Source organism: Pristis pectinata, chromosome 19 (genome assembly GCF_009764475.1).
Source record: "Pristis pectinata isolate sPriPec2 chromosome 19, sPriPec2.1.pri, whole genome shotgun sequence".
In the NCBI taxonomy this organism is placed as follows: domain Eukaryota; kingdom Metazoa; phylum Chordata; class Chondrichthyes; order Rhinopristiformes; family Pristidae; genus Pristis; species Pristis pectinata.
This window is the reverse complement of record NC_067423.1, coordinates 21,248,407-21,264,658: the sequence shown is the minus strand read 5'-3', so window position 1 is coordinate 21,264,658 and position 16,252 is coordinate 21,248,407. Positions and strand designations below refer to the sequence as shown.

At 39.5% G+C, this 16,252-nt stretch overlaps 1 protein-coding gene across 9 annotated transcripts in view; it reads right to left on the bottom strand.

The window, feature by feature from the left end:
• Positions 1 to 16,252, bottom strand: part of LOC127580505 (protein PHTF2-like) — an 88,402-nt gene that overhangs the window by 48,587 nt on the left and 23,563 nt on the right. For 6 of the 9 annotated variants that reach the window (XM_052034073.1, XM_052034074.1, XM_052034075.1 and 3 more), the window contains exon 2: positions 5,618 to 5,696. In XM_052034073.1, the coding sequence (XP_051890033.1) occupies positions 5,618 to 5,662 (45 nt within the window). In that variant the 5' untranslated portion in view covers positions 5,663 to 5,696. Of the gene's footprint in view, positions 1 to 5,617; positions 5,697 to 10,907; positions 10,975 to 16,252 lie in introns of those variants that run through there. The other 3 variants (XM_052034080.1, XM_052034082.1, XM_052034077.1) reach the window with 2 other exon arrangements.

Here is a 16,252-nt window from a genome sequence, read left to right as displayed (position 1 = left end):
TTCCTGAGAGAGGATTTAAAAATTATGAGAGGCATAGATAGGGTGGACACTCAGAATCTGTTCCCCAGGGTAGAAATGTCAAACACCAGAAGACATGCTTTTAAAGGTTGGGGGGGTGGAGGTGGAGGTGGAAAGAGTTTAAAGGTGGCATTAGGGATGTGTTTATTTTAAATGCAGAGAGTGGTAGGTGCCTGAAATGGGTTACTCTGGGTAGTAGAGAAAGCAGGCAGTTTGATGGGGTTTAAGAGGCTTTTAGTTAGACACATTAATATTAAGGGAATGGAGGAATATGGACGATAAACAGGAGGAGGACATTTAGTATAAATTGGCATCAAGATCTCCACGAGGTCGTGGGCTGAATGGCTGTACTGTTCTATATTTGTTCTTAAATTGCAGAGAATATGGGGCGGGGGAAGGGGGAATGGAGGAGTGAAAAGAGATGGATAGGACAAAAGGGAATGTCTGTGATAGCCAATGTTGGTGTGGAATGAAGTTGCTAAATCGGTCCATTAGAGGGTGATAAAGAACGGTGGTGTGTTGCAACTAGCATGTCTGGATGTGCTAACAAAGAAAATAAAACTATGTAAATATCACAGGTGGATGACTTGCAGGAAAAAAAGTGGCCAATTCTGATACAGACAGAGGATGCAAGTAATCGGACGTTGGAGAATTCATCAGCATCCAGAAGGCTGCAATGTGCTCAGACTGAAGATGAGGTGTTGTTTCTCAAGCTCATATTGGGCCTCGTGACAATACAGAAGGCACTAGACAAGTCAAAATGGGAGTGGGATGGGAATTAGAGTGGCAGGGAATAGGAAGCTCAAGATTGCTACTCTGGACTGAATGCAGGTGCTCTGCAAAGCAGTCACCCAAAGTACATTTGGCTCTCCAGTGCAGAGACAACCTAGTGAAGACTGGATGAATGGCAGAAGTGCAGGTGAATCGCTGCTTCACCACTACAGAAGTTTCTCAGAATCCCTGGCCAAACCATCTTCAACTGCTTCATCAATGAGCAGTTAAGAAAGGAGGCTGTTTAACAGCATTTGTTTCCATTCAGCAGAAAGAGTTTGAAACTATTCACGTCAAGAAGTGATAGGGAACAACTGTGTCAAATAAATGGGAGCCCAGACAACCTTCATATCCTTCAATATCATGAGATGACAAGAACAGGGCACAGGTTGAATGGTTCGAAGATCAATTCATTTCCTGACTTTTCAAATATCCAGAAAAGTCATAGGATGTGATGGAATATTTACCATTGACTTGAATGGATTTGGGCAGAACACTCACCTTAATATGTAGTCCATGAAATTGCTTTCATTCTTCAATTGAGCCATTTCAACTCGGAAGGCAAAAGAAAATAGCTTTATGTTCATTTCAACTTTATTGACATGAAATGGGTGAATAGTTGAATAAAGGAAAAAGGAAAAAGAAAAAAAAGGGAGGAGGAGGAGGAGGAGGAGGAACTCCTCCAGAGTGAAAAGGGTATTGTTACAAGCAGGATTGATATTTGAAGACATTACAGAAAGCTCAGAGGAATGACTGCCTCTTCATATTGTTACCGTAGCCAACAAATCTAAACAAATCCCATTCATCCATTACATCAACCCTCAAGTGTTAATTGCATCAGAATCTTCAGTCAGCTATATTTAACAACTTAAAGTGTGTTAATATGCATCACCAACTTAGAAATATAAAAACTGACATTTGAGACTATGGTTTCATACTTCCATTGAAAAGAAAGTAATACTTATTCCCAAAATGATTGTGACAAAAGGAAGCACCTGCATATAAATTTTAGTCACCATTTTACAGGAAGGATGTAAACGCATTAGAGAGCAGAGCCACATGCAGTGGGGCCACCAAGTGCATTAAACCCCACAACAAACATTAAGTATGTTAAACAATACACACAAAATGCTGGAGGAATTCAGCAGGTCGGGCAGCATCTATGGAGAGAAATAAATAGTTGATATTTCAGGTCAAGGGTCCTGTATGAAGGGCCTTGACCCAAAACGTCGACTGTTTATTTCTCTCCATAGAGGCTGCCTGACCTGCTGAGTTCCTCCAGCATTTTATGTGTATTGCTCCAGATTCCAGCATCTGCAGAACCTCACATCTCCATTAAGCATATTAAGGATGGGCAGATGTGTTTAGTACCTCAGTGTTTAACATGCATCTCTATGAAAAGGCACAGGGAAAAAGGCAAGGATGCTGCCAGAGCTAAGAATTAGTCATGAGGAATGGTTGGCTAGGCTAGAGATGTTTTCTTTCAAAACAGGGACCAACAGGAGAGTTATTGAAGAGGTATCGAAAAAGGGTCTTGGGCAGAGTGTACAGGAAGAACTTGTTTACCAGGGTCAAAACAATGGCATACAAGTTTAAGATCACTGGAAGGATTACAGGACAGTTTTAAGGAAAAAAATTTTTGCCCATAGAATGGCAGGATTCTAAAGGTAATAACCTGAATGCATAGTAGAGTCAGAATCCCCAATTACAATTAAAACTATCGATGTGCATTTGATGGGTTATAATCTACAAGGCTACAGACTGAGAACTGGGATAATTCAGAGCACTCTTTCTCGACTAGCATGAACCAATGCGACAAACAGCCTCCTCTGTACTATATATAATATACATCCTCTAACCCTGTTCGGAGACTGAGACATCCTAAATGGCAGGTAGGTAGAATGAATATCCACGCCAATAATCTGTGCTAGCTAAATGTGTTGTATCAAAAATTGTGTTCTCTCAAAGCATATACTAGCTGACAAATTACCACATGCCAAAATTCTACTTCAAGGATTCAATACATCATATATTCCTTATTCATAAAGTTGATTAATAGTGAAAAATCTGTGCATCTCCAGCAGAAGATGCACACGAATATTCCAATGAGTTAACCATTTTCTAAGCTCACAGGTAAGAGAAATAGAGCATCTTCAAAAGACAATTTGAAGGCAGAATACAAGGTTAATGGCAGGACTCTTAGCAGTGTGGAGGAACAGGAGGATCTTAGGGTCCATGTCCATAGATCCCTCAAGGTTGCCGCACAGGTCAATAGGGTTGTTAAGAAGACGTATGGTGTGTTGGCCTTCATTAGTCAGGGTATTGAGTTCAGGAGCCGCGAGGTAATGGTGCAGCTCTATAGAATTCTGGTTAGATCATACTTGGAGTATTGTGTTCAGCTCTAGTCACCTTATGATAGGAAGAATGTATTGGTATTGGTTTATTATTGTCACTTGTACTGAGGTACAGTGAAAAACTTGTCTTACAAACCGATCTTACAGGTCAATTCATTACAGTGCAGTTACATCAAGTTAGTACAGAGTGCATTGATGTAATACAGGTAAAAAAAAAACAGTAATAGTACAGAGTAAAGTGTCACAGCTACAGAGAAAGTGCAGTGCAATAAGGTGCAAGGTAACAACAAGGTAGATCGTGAGGTCATGAGGTCATAGTCCATCTCATTGTACAAGGGAACTGTTCAATAGGAAGCCTTAGAGAGGGTGCAGAGGAGATTTACCACGATGCTGCCTGGATTGGAGAACACGTCTTATGACGATAGGTTTGACGAGCTAGGGCTTTTCTCCTTGGAGCAGAGGAGGATGAGAGGCGACTTGATAAAGAGGCATAGATCGGGTGGACTGCCAAAGACTTTTTCCCCAGAGCAGAAATGGTTAACACAAGGGGGTATAATTTTAAGGTGATTGGAGGAAGGTATGGGGGGGGGGGGGGGGGGGATGTCAGAGGCAAGTTTTTTTTCTATTTATACAGAGTGGTGGGTGCGTGGAACATACGGCCAGCAGAGGTGGTGGAAGCAGATACATTAGGGACATTTAAGCGACTCTTAGATAGGCACATGAATGACAGAAAAATGGAGGGCTACATGGGAGGGAAGGGTTAGATAGATCTCAGAGCAGGATAAAATTTCTGCACAACATCATGGGCTGAAGTGCCTGTACTGGGCCGTAATGTTCTGAAATTGTGAGTGAACAGTGCCTCATTTACTAACATCACACTTTAATAATGATTGTTTGACTAAAGTTTTAAGGAATGAAATAAATTATTTGTTTAGGCCCAAGGGAATAAGATGACTGTTGCACAGATGATACATCAGAACAAGTACAGTAACCTGCAGCAATTACTAGTCAGTTATTAGTCCAAAATATTTTACTTTGAATGACTGACTTACTAGCTGATGTACTACCAAGTCAATTACACAAAAAAAACTCAGTTTAAAATCCTTGATCAATGCCAGGTCCGCTGAAACAGCATTTGAGGGCACCATAAATGGACTCTGCCTCTTTGGGTTCAGAAAAATCTAGCAACATGCCCACATCTATGTAACCCAGTAAGTCAACTGGAAAATATGCATACACATTGAGCAATGACTGCATTGGGTATCACTGTAATATGCTGTACTGTTAGATCACCTGCTGTTCTTCACAGTTGAGGTTCACACATGAATAATCATTTGAACAAGGTGGGACAGAGTTGCCTGTGATTCAAGAACCACGTTGCCTACATGATAACAACTCTATACACAATTACAGAGATCCCAAAATACTTGATATGTACCAATGCTGTAGTTTTTTTTACACACACCAACAACATTCACAACTCTTCCAATGTAATTACTCCAAGTAATGCAAAGCCACCAGATTTGACTCATAATTTTACAGGTACTTCTAAAATAATCACTTTGAAAACAGGTTGCCTCCAAAATACTGAAAATTGTTGGTTACAGTAAAGCTATGATCTATATTTGAAGCTGTCCAACTAATATTTGGGTATACCAAGGTTATGCTCGGAAAACAAATACACAAGCAAAATTGTGATCAAACACCTGCAATCAAGGACTAATGTAATCAGTTTAATTGATGCCAACATTGCCAAGTAAACATGCTACAAGTTGATCCTGATATTTATTTTGTTTAGTACAACAATAAAATTGCATTTAGATGGCACCTTCAGTATGGCAAAACATCCCAAGATATTAACAGGAGTGCTTAAAAAAAACTCACACTTCACTTGGAGCATGCCTACATAGACATTCATTCTGGGTCTATGATTACAATCAATTGTTCTCCAATGCAGTATTAACATTTAGCTTAGATTAAACGGCAATGAAAAAGAAAGTGACAATCTACAATCATAATCCAATTTCAAATTATACACGTGCTCTTATCTCCAAAGATTGTAAAAACAGCAGCACAAAGTTCATGAAAGTTATCAAAGAATGAACTGGAGTGCTGCGATTTTAAAAAAATGCACATCAATTACCTCAATCATAAGTGCTACTGGTTAATTGCCATCTGGTACAAACATGAAGACACAAACAGCCACAACCAAAAAATCTGAATGCCAAATATTATGATAAATAAAATTACCCAATATTTTCCCCCCATACTTCCTTAGAGTACATAAAGCAGAAAAGTGGAACTGAGACATAGAAATTCAATCTCTTAGACTCTACTCATTTTCCAGTTATTAAAAAAAATTAGAGATATCATACAACAGTAATGTGAAATGCAGGCTAAACTCTGTATCACTCCTTTTAACTGATGAGAATGCAATTTAACACAGAGCTCAAAAGTTAATCCATTATACTTACCTTTTTTTGATACCACACTATAGCATCTGTCACTTTAGACGCCATTTATCCCCCTCAGTCACAAACTGTGTATTTCAGGCTGAAAAAGGAGAGAAAACAACACATCAATACCACTTGTAAGTTACTTAAATAGTTGCAAAATGAAATGTACAGGTGCTGCGCTGGCATTACGTCTAACCTCATCACTAATTTAAGGTGTGTTTTTATAGTGGCTGGTTGCTATAACAACCAAAAGTTGTTGTGCTGGAACTGTTCCAACTACAGATTTTTACATGCTATAGAAATTCTATCCATCTGTTGTCTGAAGTGACTCAATCACACTATTCAGCACAATTCCATAACAGAAGACATTTAGGCTGACTGGGAACACAATAATACCTGCAACGTCTCTTATTGTATGAAGATACTCCACCCCACAAAATAATGGGTTTTAAATCTTTCATTGGGAGTATTCCTAATGGAAAACCCACGGACAGAGTACAAAGGGGCTTCCATTCATGCAAAATTTTCTCAGCATAAAAACATATCAATAAACAAACAAAAATATAAATGACAGAAAAAAAATCTACCCATGATCTTATTGGCAGTTTCACACTAGAGTTTGAAAACTCATCTTAAAAGTAATAAAAACATTTGAGCAGAATAGTTTTGACACTCCATTAAGCACTTCACTTTTTCTGTTTTGTAGATTCTCATTAATGGTATTTTTAAGAATTGCAAATTTGGAAAATTTTTAAAGTACTTAACAGCTTCCTCATCTCTATCATTATTAAATGTCTACCAGTCAAAATGTTGCACCACAATTAAAGAAATTAGATTATGAAACTTCCAAAAGTTATGGCTAAGTGTTGATTTAGCTCCATCATATCATTTACATGAAGGTCATGTAATAATCTTCATGTCTAGGCTTTCAAAATTTGAACTTAAGCTACAACAATTTCCAATTCTATAGACTAGTTGACTACATTTAAAAGGTTCCAAATCATTTCACAATTGTACCTATACTTGCAATAGAGAGTGTAGTAGAGATTCACCAAATTGATTCTCGGGATGGTGGTTTTGTCACTTGACAAGAGATAAAGCAGATTGGCCTTGTGCCCACTTGAGTTAAGAAGAATAAGTGATTTCATTTATTCTTATCAGACTTGGCAGGTTATGGTTGACATTTCCCCCGATGAGATGTCTAGAACAAACAAGGTCACGGTCACAAAATGAGGGATTAGGCTGTTCTGGACAGAGATGAGAAGAAATTTCTTCACCAAGAGAATGGCAAATCTTTGGAATTCACTACTCTAAAAGCATGGTGGAGGTTCAACAGCTGAATATATTCAAGACAGAGATGGACATTTTTTGTTTGTTAGGTATTAACAGAAGCAAGGGATCTGGGATAAGTGCAGGAAAGTAGCACTTTGATAAAAAGATCAGCCCATTCTTTTTGAATATTGAAGAAGGCACAAGCAGCCAAATGCTCCTCTTTCTATTCCTTATGTGTTAAACAATATTTGACGCACAGCTTTCGTAAGCAACATGAGAGCAAATAACCAAATTGTTTGGTGATGGAGCTAGATTTTAAGTAGTGCCATCATGGAAAAAAGATAGATAGGGAAGTTTAGGAAGAAAATTCCAATCCTTAATACAATGACAACTAAAAGAAATAGTCCCTAACAGTGAAGTGATAACGATCAGGAAAGAATGAACATGCTGGCACTCTCTACTCTTGGGGGAAAAAAAAGGAGGAAAGTTCATAGGTGGTCTAATAAAACTCTTAAATTTTGGGAAAAGCTATAATAAATTAGATGACATTTCTACTTGGGATGGGGTGGGATGGAAAGAGGAGGAGGAAAAGAGGCCATTAATAGAATGTGGAATTAAGAAACTCCTCAACCCATAATGGAACTCCTTACAGTGGGAGCAACTGATGTAAATGGTATGATCTATTCAAGTTAGAAAAGTACTTCAGACAGAAAGAAGGCTTATGCTGGTAAATACGAAAGGATGAAGTGCTTCATTAAACACCTGGTTGGACTGGTTGAGCCAAATAGCCTACTTCTGTTCTGAATATTTTACATAATTCTCTATCTGAGAACTACACGTCAGTTGGAAATTACCAAGGTAATTTGTACTCCATAAAATAAGAGGACAAGGATGCCGATGTTAGATCTTTGCAGGATTAGAGGACAATGGGGAATGTTGTCCATCACAAAGGGTGCAGTCAGGTTGAGAAAACAAGGGATCATTTACCTTTGACATAGTTAAGTAGGACGTCATTTGTGCCTATTACAAGACCTATTCTGTAGTGCAACAAAACAGAAAATTGCTTGATAGGATTTTAACATGGATCTCTCAGTCAATCACATGGTAGTGTGGTATTAAGTGCTTAAACAGTCACCTGCCAATAACTTACAATGACATTCTCCTAGCTAAATGTTAAAACTTCCACAGAAGACCAATGACAAAAAGGGGAGAAGCAGAGTTAATTACAATAACTTCTTGAAATTGTTAGCTTGTGAAGCAACTGATGTCTAAAACTAAAACATTAAAATCTAAAGGGTTAGAAATGCATTTCTTTAACATAGAACATTACAGTACAGACCTTTTGGCCCACGACGTTGTGCGGACATTTTAACCTGCTCTAACATCTATCTAACCCTTTCCTCCCACATAGCCCTCCATTTTTTTTTTACCATTCACGTGCCTATCTAAGAGTCTCTTAAATGTCCCTAATGTATCTGCCCCCACCGCCTCTGCTGGCAGTGCATTCCACACACCCACCACTCTGTGTAAAAACTTACCCCTGACATCCCCCCATACCTTCCTCCAATCACCTTAAAATTATGCCCCCACGTGTTAGCCATTTTCACCTTGGGAAAAAGTCTGACTGTCTATCTGTTCCTCTTAATATTTTGTACACCTCTATCAAGTCACCTCTCATCCTCCTTCGCTCCAAGGAGAAAAGCCCTAGCTCACTCAACCTATCCTCACAAGACATGCTCTCCAATCCAGGCAGCATCCTGGTAAATCTCCTCTGCACCCTCTCTAAGGCTTCCACATCCTTCCTATGATGAGGTAACCAGAACTGAACACAATACTCCAAGTGTGGTCTAACCAGAATTCTATAGAGCTGCAACATTACCTCACAGCTCTTGAACTCAATACCCCGCCTAATGAAGGCCAACACACCATATGCCTTCTTAACAACCCTATTGACCTGTATGGCAACCTTGAGGGATCTATGGATATGGACCCCAAGATCCCTCTGTTCCTCCACACTGCTAAGAGTCCTGCCATTAACCTTGTATTCTGCCTTCAAATTCGATCTCCCAAAGTGTATCACTTCACACTTATCCGGGTTGAACTCCATCTGCCACTTCTCAGCCCAGCTCTGCATCCTATCGATGTCCTGTTGTACCCTACAGCAACCTTCTACACTATCTACAACAACACCAACCTTCATGTCATCTGCAAACATACTAACCCAGCCTTCCGCATTCTCATCCAAGGCGGCACGGCAGTGTAGCAGTTAGCGTAACGCTGTTTACAGTGCCAGCAACCTGGGTTCAATTCCGGCTGCTGTCTGTAAGGACTTTGTACATTCTCCCCATGTCTGCGTGGGTTTCCGGTTTCCTCCCACATTCCAAAGATGTATGGGTTAGGAAGTTATGGGCATGCTTTGTTGGCGCCGGAAGTGTGGCAACACTTGCAGGCTGCCCCCAGAACACCCTATGCAAAAGATGCATTTCACTGTGTTTCAATGTACATGTGAGTAATAAAGAAATCTTATCTTATTTATAGAAATCACAAAGAGCAGGGGTCCCAGAACAGATCCCTGCAGAACACCACTGGTCACCGACCTCCAGACAGAACACATTCCATCTACAACCACCCTGTGTCTTCTATGGGTGAGCCAATTCTGAATCCACACAGCCAAGTTTCCCTGGAACTCATGCCTCCTGACTTTCTGAATGAGCCTTCCATGAGGAACCTTACTAAAATCCATGTACACCACATCCACTGCTCTACCTTCATCAATGTGCTTTTTCACATCCTCGAAGCATTCAATCAGGCTCGTGAGGAACAACCTGCCCCTAATGCTGACTGTCCCTAATTAGCCTGTATTTCTCCAAATGCCCATAAATCCTGTCTTTAAGAATCTTCTCCAGTAACTTGCCCACCACTGAAGTAAGACTCACTGGCCTGTGATTCCCAGGGTTATCCCTACTCCCTTTCTTGAACAAAGGAACAACATTTACCACCCTCCAATCATCTGGCACTACTCCTGTGGCCAGTAAGGATGCAGATATCATCACCAAAGCCGCAGCAATCTCTTCCCTCACTTCCTGTAATAACCTTAGATATATCCCATCCAGCCCCAGTGACTTATCTATCCTAATGTTTTTCCAAAAGTTCCAGCACATCCCCTTTCTTCACGTCGACATGCACTAGCATATCAGCCTGCTGTACACCATCCTCACAAACGTCAAAGTCTCTCTCACTGGTGAATACTGAAGCAAAGTATTCATTGACCTTCCCTACCTCTTCTGACTCCAGGCACACGTTTCCTCTTTTATCCCTGATTAGTCCTACCCTCACTGTAGTCATCCTCCTATTCTTCACATACGTGTAGAAAGCCTTGGGGTTTTCCTTAATCCTATTCGCCAAGGCCTTCTCATGCCCCCTAGTCCATTCTTAAGCTCCCTCCTGGCTACCTTGTAACTCTCAAGAGCCCTGTCTGATCCTTGCTTTCTAAACCTTAGGTAAGCTTCTTTCTTCCTCTTGACAAGATATTCTACATCTCTTGTCTACCATAGCTCCTTCACTCTACCATCCTTACCCTGCCTCAATGGGACAAACCTATCCAGAACACCATGCGAGTATTCCCTAAATAACCTCCACATTTCTGTAGTGCACTTCCCCAAGAACATCTGTTCCCAATTTATGGTCCCAAGTTCCTGCCTAATAGAATCACAATTCCCCCTCCCCCAATTAAATACTTTCCCATATCGTCTGCTCCTATCCCTCTCCAAAGCTATGGTAAAGGTCAAGGGGTTATGGTCACTGTCTCCAAAATGCTCTCCCACCGAGAGATCCGAAACCTGATCAGGCTCATTGCCCAGTACCAGGTCCAGAATGGCCTCTCCTCTAGTCAGTCTTGTCCACATACTGTGTCAGGAATCCTTCTTAGACACTCCTTACAAACTCTGCCCCATCAATCCCCTTTGCACTAAGGAGGTGCCAATCAATATTAGGGAAGTTGAAACCATCCATGACAACCACCCTGTTATTTTTGTACCTTTCCAAAATCTGCCTCCACAACTAAATCTTCTACCATCTAGAGTTTTCACTTTTCTATTGTACAACAGCAACAGAGCAGTTCTTTTCCTGAAACGAAAAACTATAAAATTAAAATTTGTTCAACACCATTATTCAGTACGGCACATAGGAAGTTAACCACTAAAAGATTACCTACTGATGATGACGACTTTTGTTTTTAGCTCATTATTTGCTGACAGTTGATTTTAAATGAGCATACAATGCAAATTTCAACAAAGAATCAGGTGTACTCGAAAAATAAGCCCAGGGAGAAACACATGCAACACACAGAATGCACGAGAATAAAAAAAAAACAACGCAAGAGCCAGCATGCATCAGAACCGTCAGCATCAGAGCCCAGAGAGGAAAAAAAACATCAGCATGTCTGTCAAAATTACTAAGTATAAGAGCAAGAAACAATGAACAGAAGGACGAGCGAGTACAAGTGCAATAGAAAACCATGAGACAGGAAGGAAGGAAAGAAGGCCAATAAGAATGAGAAAACTGTCTTCTATTTAAATAGACTAATTAAACATGACATTGTACTCATAAGCAAAAAGCCAGACCCTAAAATAAATCAGAATTTTGTAACGTGCACAGTTACATTGCAGGAGCTGGCCAAGTAAAATGCATTGCAATGGTATTAGTCATGCAATTCCACAGCACAAACATAGATTATTCCATTAACAGAAAGGCTACCACGTTGTACTTAGCATTAACTCAAAACAAAATCTGAAAATGGATCACTTAGAAAAAAAATGCTATCTCCATACACAAGTCCACAAAGATCATTATAGTTAATGGTTTTAACAGAGCATAAACTCTGATTTTAATACATCGCAAACATTCAAAATCCTGTATGATGGACTGTGAATGTTTCATATCTATCCTGTGGCACTGCCTCAAGATACAGAAAAATAATGTAAAACTTAACAAGATTATACCTTCTATTAAAAATTTTCTCTAGCAAAATAACATTGCACCTCATGCTTTTTTTTAATGTGGGGATTAATAGGTTATGATCTTGTGACCATCTCTTAAAAAGTTAACCCAAACACAAATTATTACATTTGGGGGAAAATTTTCACATTCCCATATAATGATCCCAAAATATAATCTCATTATATTTCTCAAAAAATTCTCATTAGGAATTGCTGACAAGCTGAAGAAGAGGCTTGCAAAATCCTCCATCATGAAAACAAAATGATGTTAATTAAAAAAAATAGAGCAGCATAATACAAGAGATTCTTTTAATAATTATTGTACATGGTTCATGCTCTGCCATGGGAAATTCACTAAAAATCGAGAGTATTTCATACCAGATAAAATATTTTTAAAAAATTTCCAGAAGGGGATGCAGAAAACCATACAAAATAAATTTAGGAGTTTAAAATAAAATGTAAAAACTTAAGCTCTTTTATGCAAGTTCGCACTATTGTCTAGCTGGTAGTACTTGTGAAACTAACAGCAAGTGCAAAGAAAAATGAAAATGCAACAAAAGAAAATGGAAATTGCAATTATGTCACATCTATAAGAAATTAAGTGCCTAAGTACTATTTTTACTTAGTTATGTATTCTACATTGAAGTCTGCTGATGCATCAGTGTACATACTCAACTGCTTCAACAACCAGGTAGAGAATTGCCAACAACTGCAATCCCAGCCCCATCAACCCACCCCAGTTTGAAAACTGCATTTTGCAATGATGCTGCTGCCTGTATGAAATCAGAGAGCTGATTTTTGTTTTTCTCACACTAAGCCAAATTTCAGATTAACAACTTGTGGTAAGCATTTGCCAAAATGGAAATTAAGAGTGGCTATTAAAACAAAAAAAAATCAATATCAGGTATTTTCTTCCTATATAGCTCTCTTTCAGAAATATGTACTTGCATCATGCCCACAGCAGAAAATATGGAATAATAATACAATGGAATCAAAGAAATGTTTGTAAATTTGAAAACTGCAGATGCTGGAAATCTGAACAAAATAGAAAATGGTCAGGTAGAAAACAGGGAAAGAGAAATGATTATTGTTTCAAGCTGAAGACCTTTCATCAGAACTGAGAAAGAGAGAAGTTAGTCCAGGAAGCAGAAAAAAATGGGGGGAGGGGGGGGAGGTGGAGGGGGCAAGAGGCAATGGGTGGAACAGAGGCAAATGGCGTGAAATAACATAGTTGTTATTTCTAAGAGGTAGTTGAGTTCTTTTGCCAATGTAATGTGTTGCTGGAAATACCCAGCAAGCCAGAAAACACAAATGAAAGAAAAAAATGGCCAGCCCTGATATAAAGAAAGAGCAAGTCATCTAAAGTTGGAGAATTCAATAGAATCCTGCAGGACACAGTGTGCCCAGATAAGGATGAGGTGTGTTCCTCGAGCTTGTATTGGGCCTTGCTGTAAAAATATAAGCATCTACAGACAGAGTTCAGAGTGGTACAGGGATGGGAATTAAACTGGCAGGGAACTGCAAGTTCAGGATCACTCCTGGGAACTGAGCGCAGGTGCTCCACAAAGCAAATCACCCAATCCGTGTCTGGTTTCTCCAATATAGAGGAGACCACATTGTGAAACTGAATGCAGTAATGCAGTACACTAGATTGGAAGTAGTGCAAATGAATCACTGCTTTACCTGGAAAGAATAGATGATGCCTTACCTGGTGCTTGGATCACGGGAGGGAAGAGGGGAAAGGACGAGTATTGCAAGGAGTGTGATTGCATGGGAAAATGCATATAACAGAATCTCTTGCACCTTTGCTCTCACCCCTTCTCCTTCTGTATAGAGCAAGAACAGATACCCCTCGTTCTCACCTTCCATCCCATTGGCTGCCTCATTCAATGGATCATCCTTTGCAATCTCCACCAGCTCCAACAAGGTTCCACAAACAGACACACATTCCCCTTGCTTTCCAGTGTATTGAAGGCATCACCCTCTTCACGACTCCCTTGTAGGTTCCTTCATCCCTCATATGACATTTTCCCATGCAACCTCAGGAGAAGCAATACCTATCCATTCACCCCTTCCCTTCCCACCATCTAGGAACCCAAGCAGTCTTTCCACCTGCACTTCTTCCAATCTAGTGTACAGCATTCAGGTGTTCACACTGAAACCTTCCCTATACTGGAGAAACCAAATGCAGATTAGGTGACCAACGGCACTCAGTCCACAGGAGTACCCGAGCTTCCAGTTGCCTGCCACTTAATTCCCCATCCCACATCTACTCTAATCTGTCTGTAGCCTCCTCTACTCCAACAATCCACAGGACTCAATATCGAATTTTCCATTTTAGATTTCTTGCTTTTTGTGTTTTTAATCAAGACTGGCCATTCTTGCCTGTCATTCCTCTCTTCCTTTTTCTTTCACAGTAAGCCAGACTATACAACATTTGCAACACATTATACAGACAAGGGAATTGAACTCCCCATTAATAGCTAAGTTATTTCACCCCATCACAGAAATTCCCTTTGTTCCACTTGATGCCCTACCCCACCTTCTCTGCCACCGAGACTAATTCATTTTCTTCTTCTCAATTCAGATGAAGTGTCTCCAAACTGAAACATCAATTCCTCTTGACATAGATGCTGCCTGACCTGCCTGGTATCTCCAGCATTTTCTGTTTACATGTTATGGAATAAATTGATGAAGATACTATACTGGAAAAAGAAGGTTACATTCAATATTATTAAAGACATTTTCCATAACATCTTATTTTCCAGCAAATCATTAGAACTACTGCCATAAAATTTTAGACAGTATTTAGTGCAGAAATAAATATATTTAAATTAAGATATGTTTTGTTGCAAGAGCAGTCATCTGGATCTTTTGCAATAAACTATCAACTGAAATGATGAAAACAATAATATTCCCACAGGGAGAAAAAAAAACATGGGATTAGGAGTGACACAGCATTTCCAAAAAAAGAATTAGTACACAAGTGACAATCCATTTCCCTTTGGACAAAACAATTCACACTTGGGTTAACAAAACCACAGTTGCAGGAACTAGATTTTTTTAAAAAATTCATTCTGTGGTCCATCAGAAAAACCAACCTAATCCTTTGCTTTAAAACCAGAAGTAACATCATCGTACTAACTTCCTAGTGCTGATCAACATTTTTAATTTGAAATGAACTGGAACAAACCTCCTTTGTGAAAACATCAAAATGCATTCTATATACATGGCTATCCTGAGGGAATGTTCTCGTGAGAATGTCACATCAAACGTAATAAGTGAGAAAGTCAATATAGAAATAGTTCTTCTTAGGCTATCCCACACTAGTGATGACAAATTGCTTCCACTCTGTGGGTTCCAAGTTGTCTCATCTACCGCATGCAAGAACCACAGACTTCCACAGATGAGACAGGAGACAGCTAATGGGCAGGCAAACGTATAGTTCATAAGGTGATGCACTTCTTCTACTGCTTATGCAGAGCTTATGTGTGCTCAATACGATCCTGAATGTTCTTTCTCCACTTGGATCTGTCATGGACTAAAGGTTGTCAGGAGTCAGTGGGGATGTTGCTCTAAGCTTTGAGCAAACCTTTGAATCTTTTTTCCTTTGCCCTTCCATAATAGTGCTCCAAATAGAACACAGGCCCTCCCTGGGGCACTTCTTCAGGAAAAGCAAGGATCCTCCATGTTATTTTTAATTATGGGTTTTCTTTAATTTGTTTGAAAAGGAAATGTAAAAACTGTAGTTGAAAACTGTAATTATTTATCAAAGGATATTATTTTGAAAACCCAACTTAGCCCCTGATAAATGGGTTAATGTGTGGTTACAATATGGAAAGCCATCTAATTTGCCAAATTGGTATTGACTTTTCTTGACAAGCGAGTAGGAAAACTACATGGAAAGGTGAAGAAATAGGGCCTGCCGGAAGCATGTTCTTTCCTTTCATAGGCAGGTACACTGGACAGGCTTTGCCACAGGTTCTCTGTGGAGACACAAATGGACTCTATGAATGTCTTTACAGAAACATGCAATCCAGACAAAAAACTGTGCCTGACGTATCAGTTTCTGTGGAAGAAAAATAAAAGACATCCTCTCCCTTTCAGTGTGGAGTCTTGGCAGCCTCCTTAATTCAACAATATACAGAAAACTGAAGTGTGGTAAGGATAAACAGTAGCCACCCAAAAGATTAAGGCCAAGAGTAAACACAAACGCAACATCCACAGGCAAAGCATTCAAGGCATGACTTTTCCAAAAAAAAATTCAAATCTGTATTTAGGTCACAGATCTCAGCAAGGACAAAGAATCAAGTTTCAGTATTGGGCCTTTATATATAGAACAGGGTTTCAGAGGAAAGGGTTAGTGAAATATGATTTCTTATTT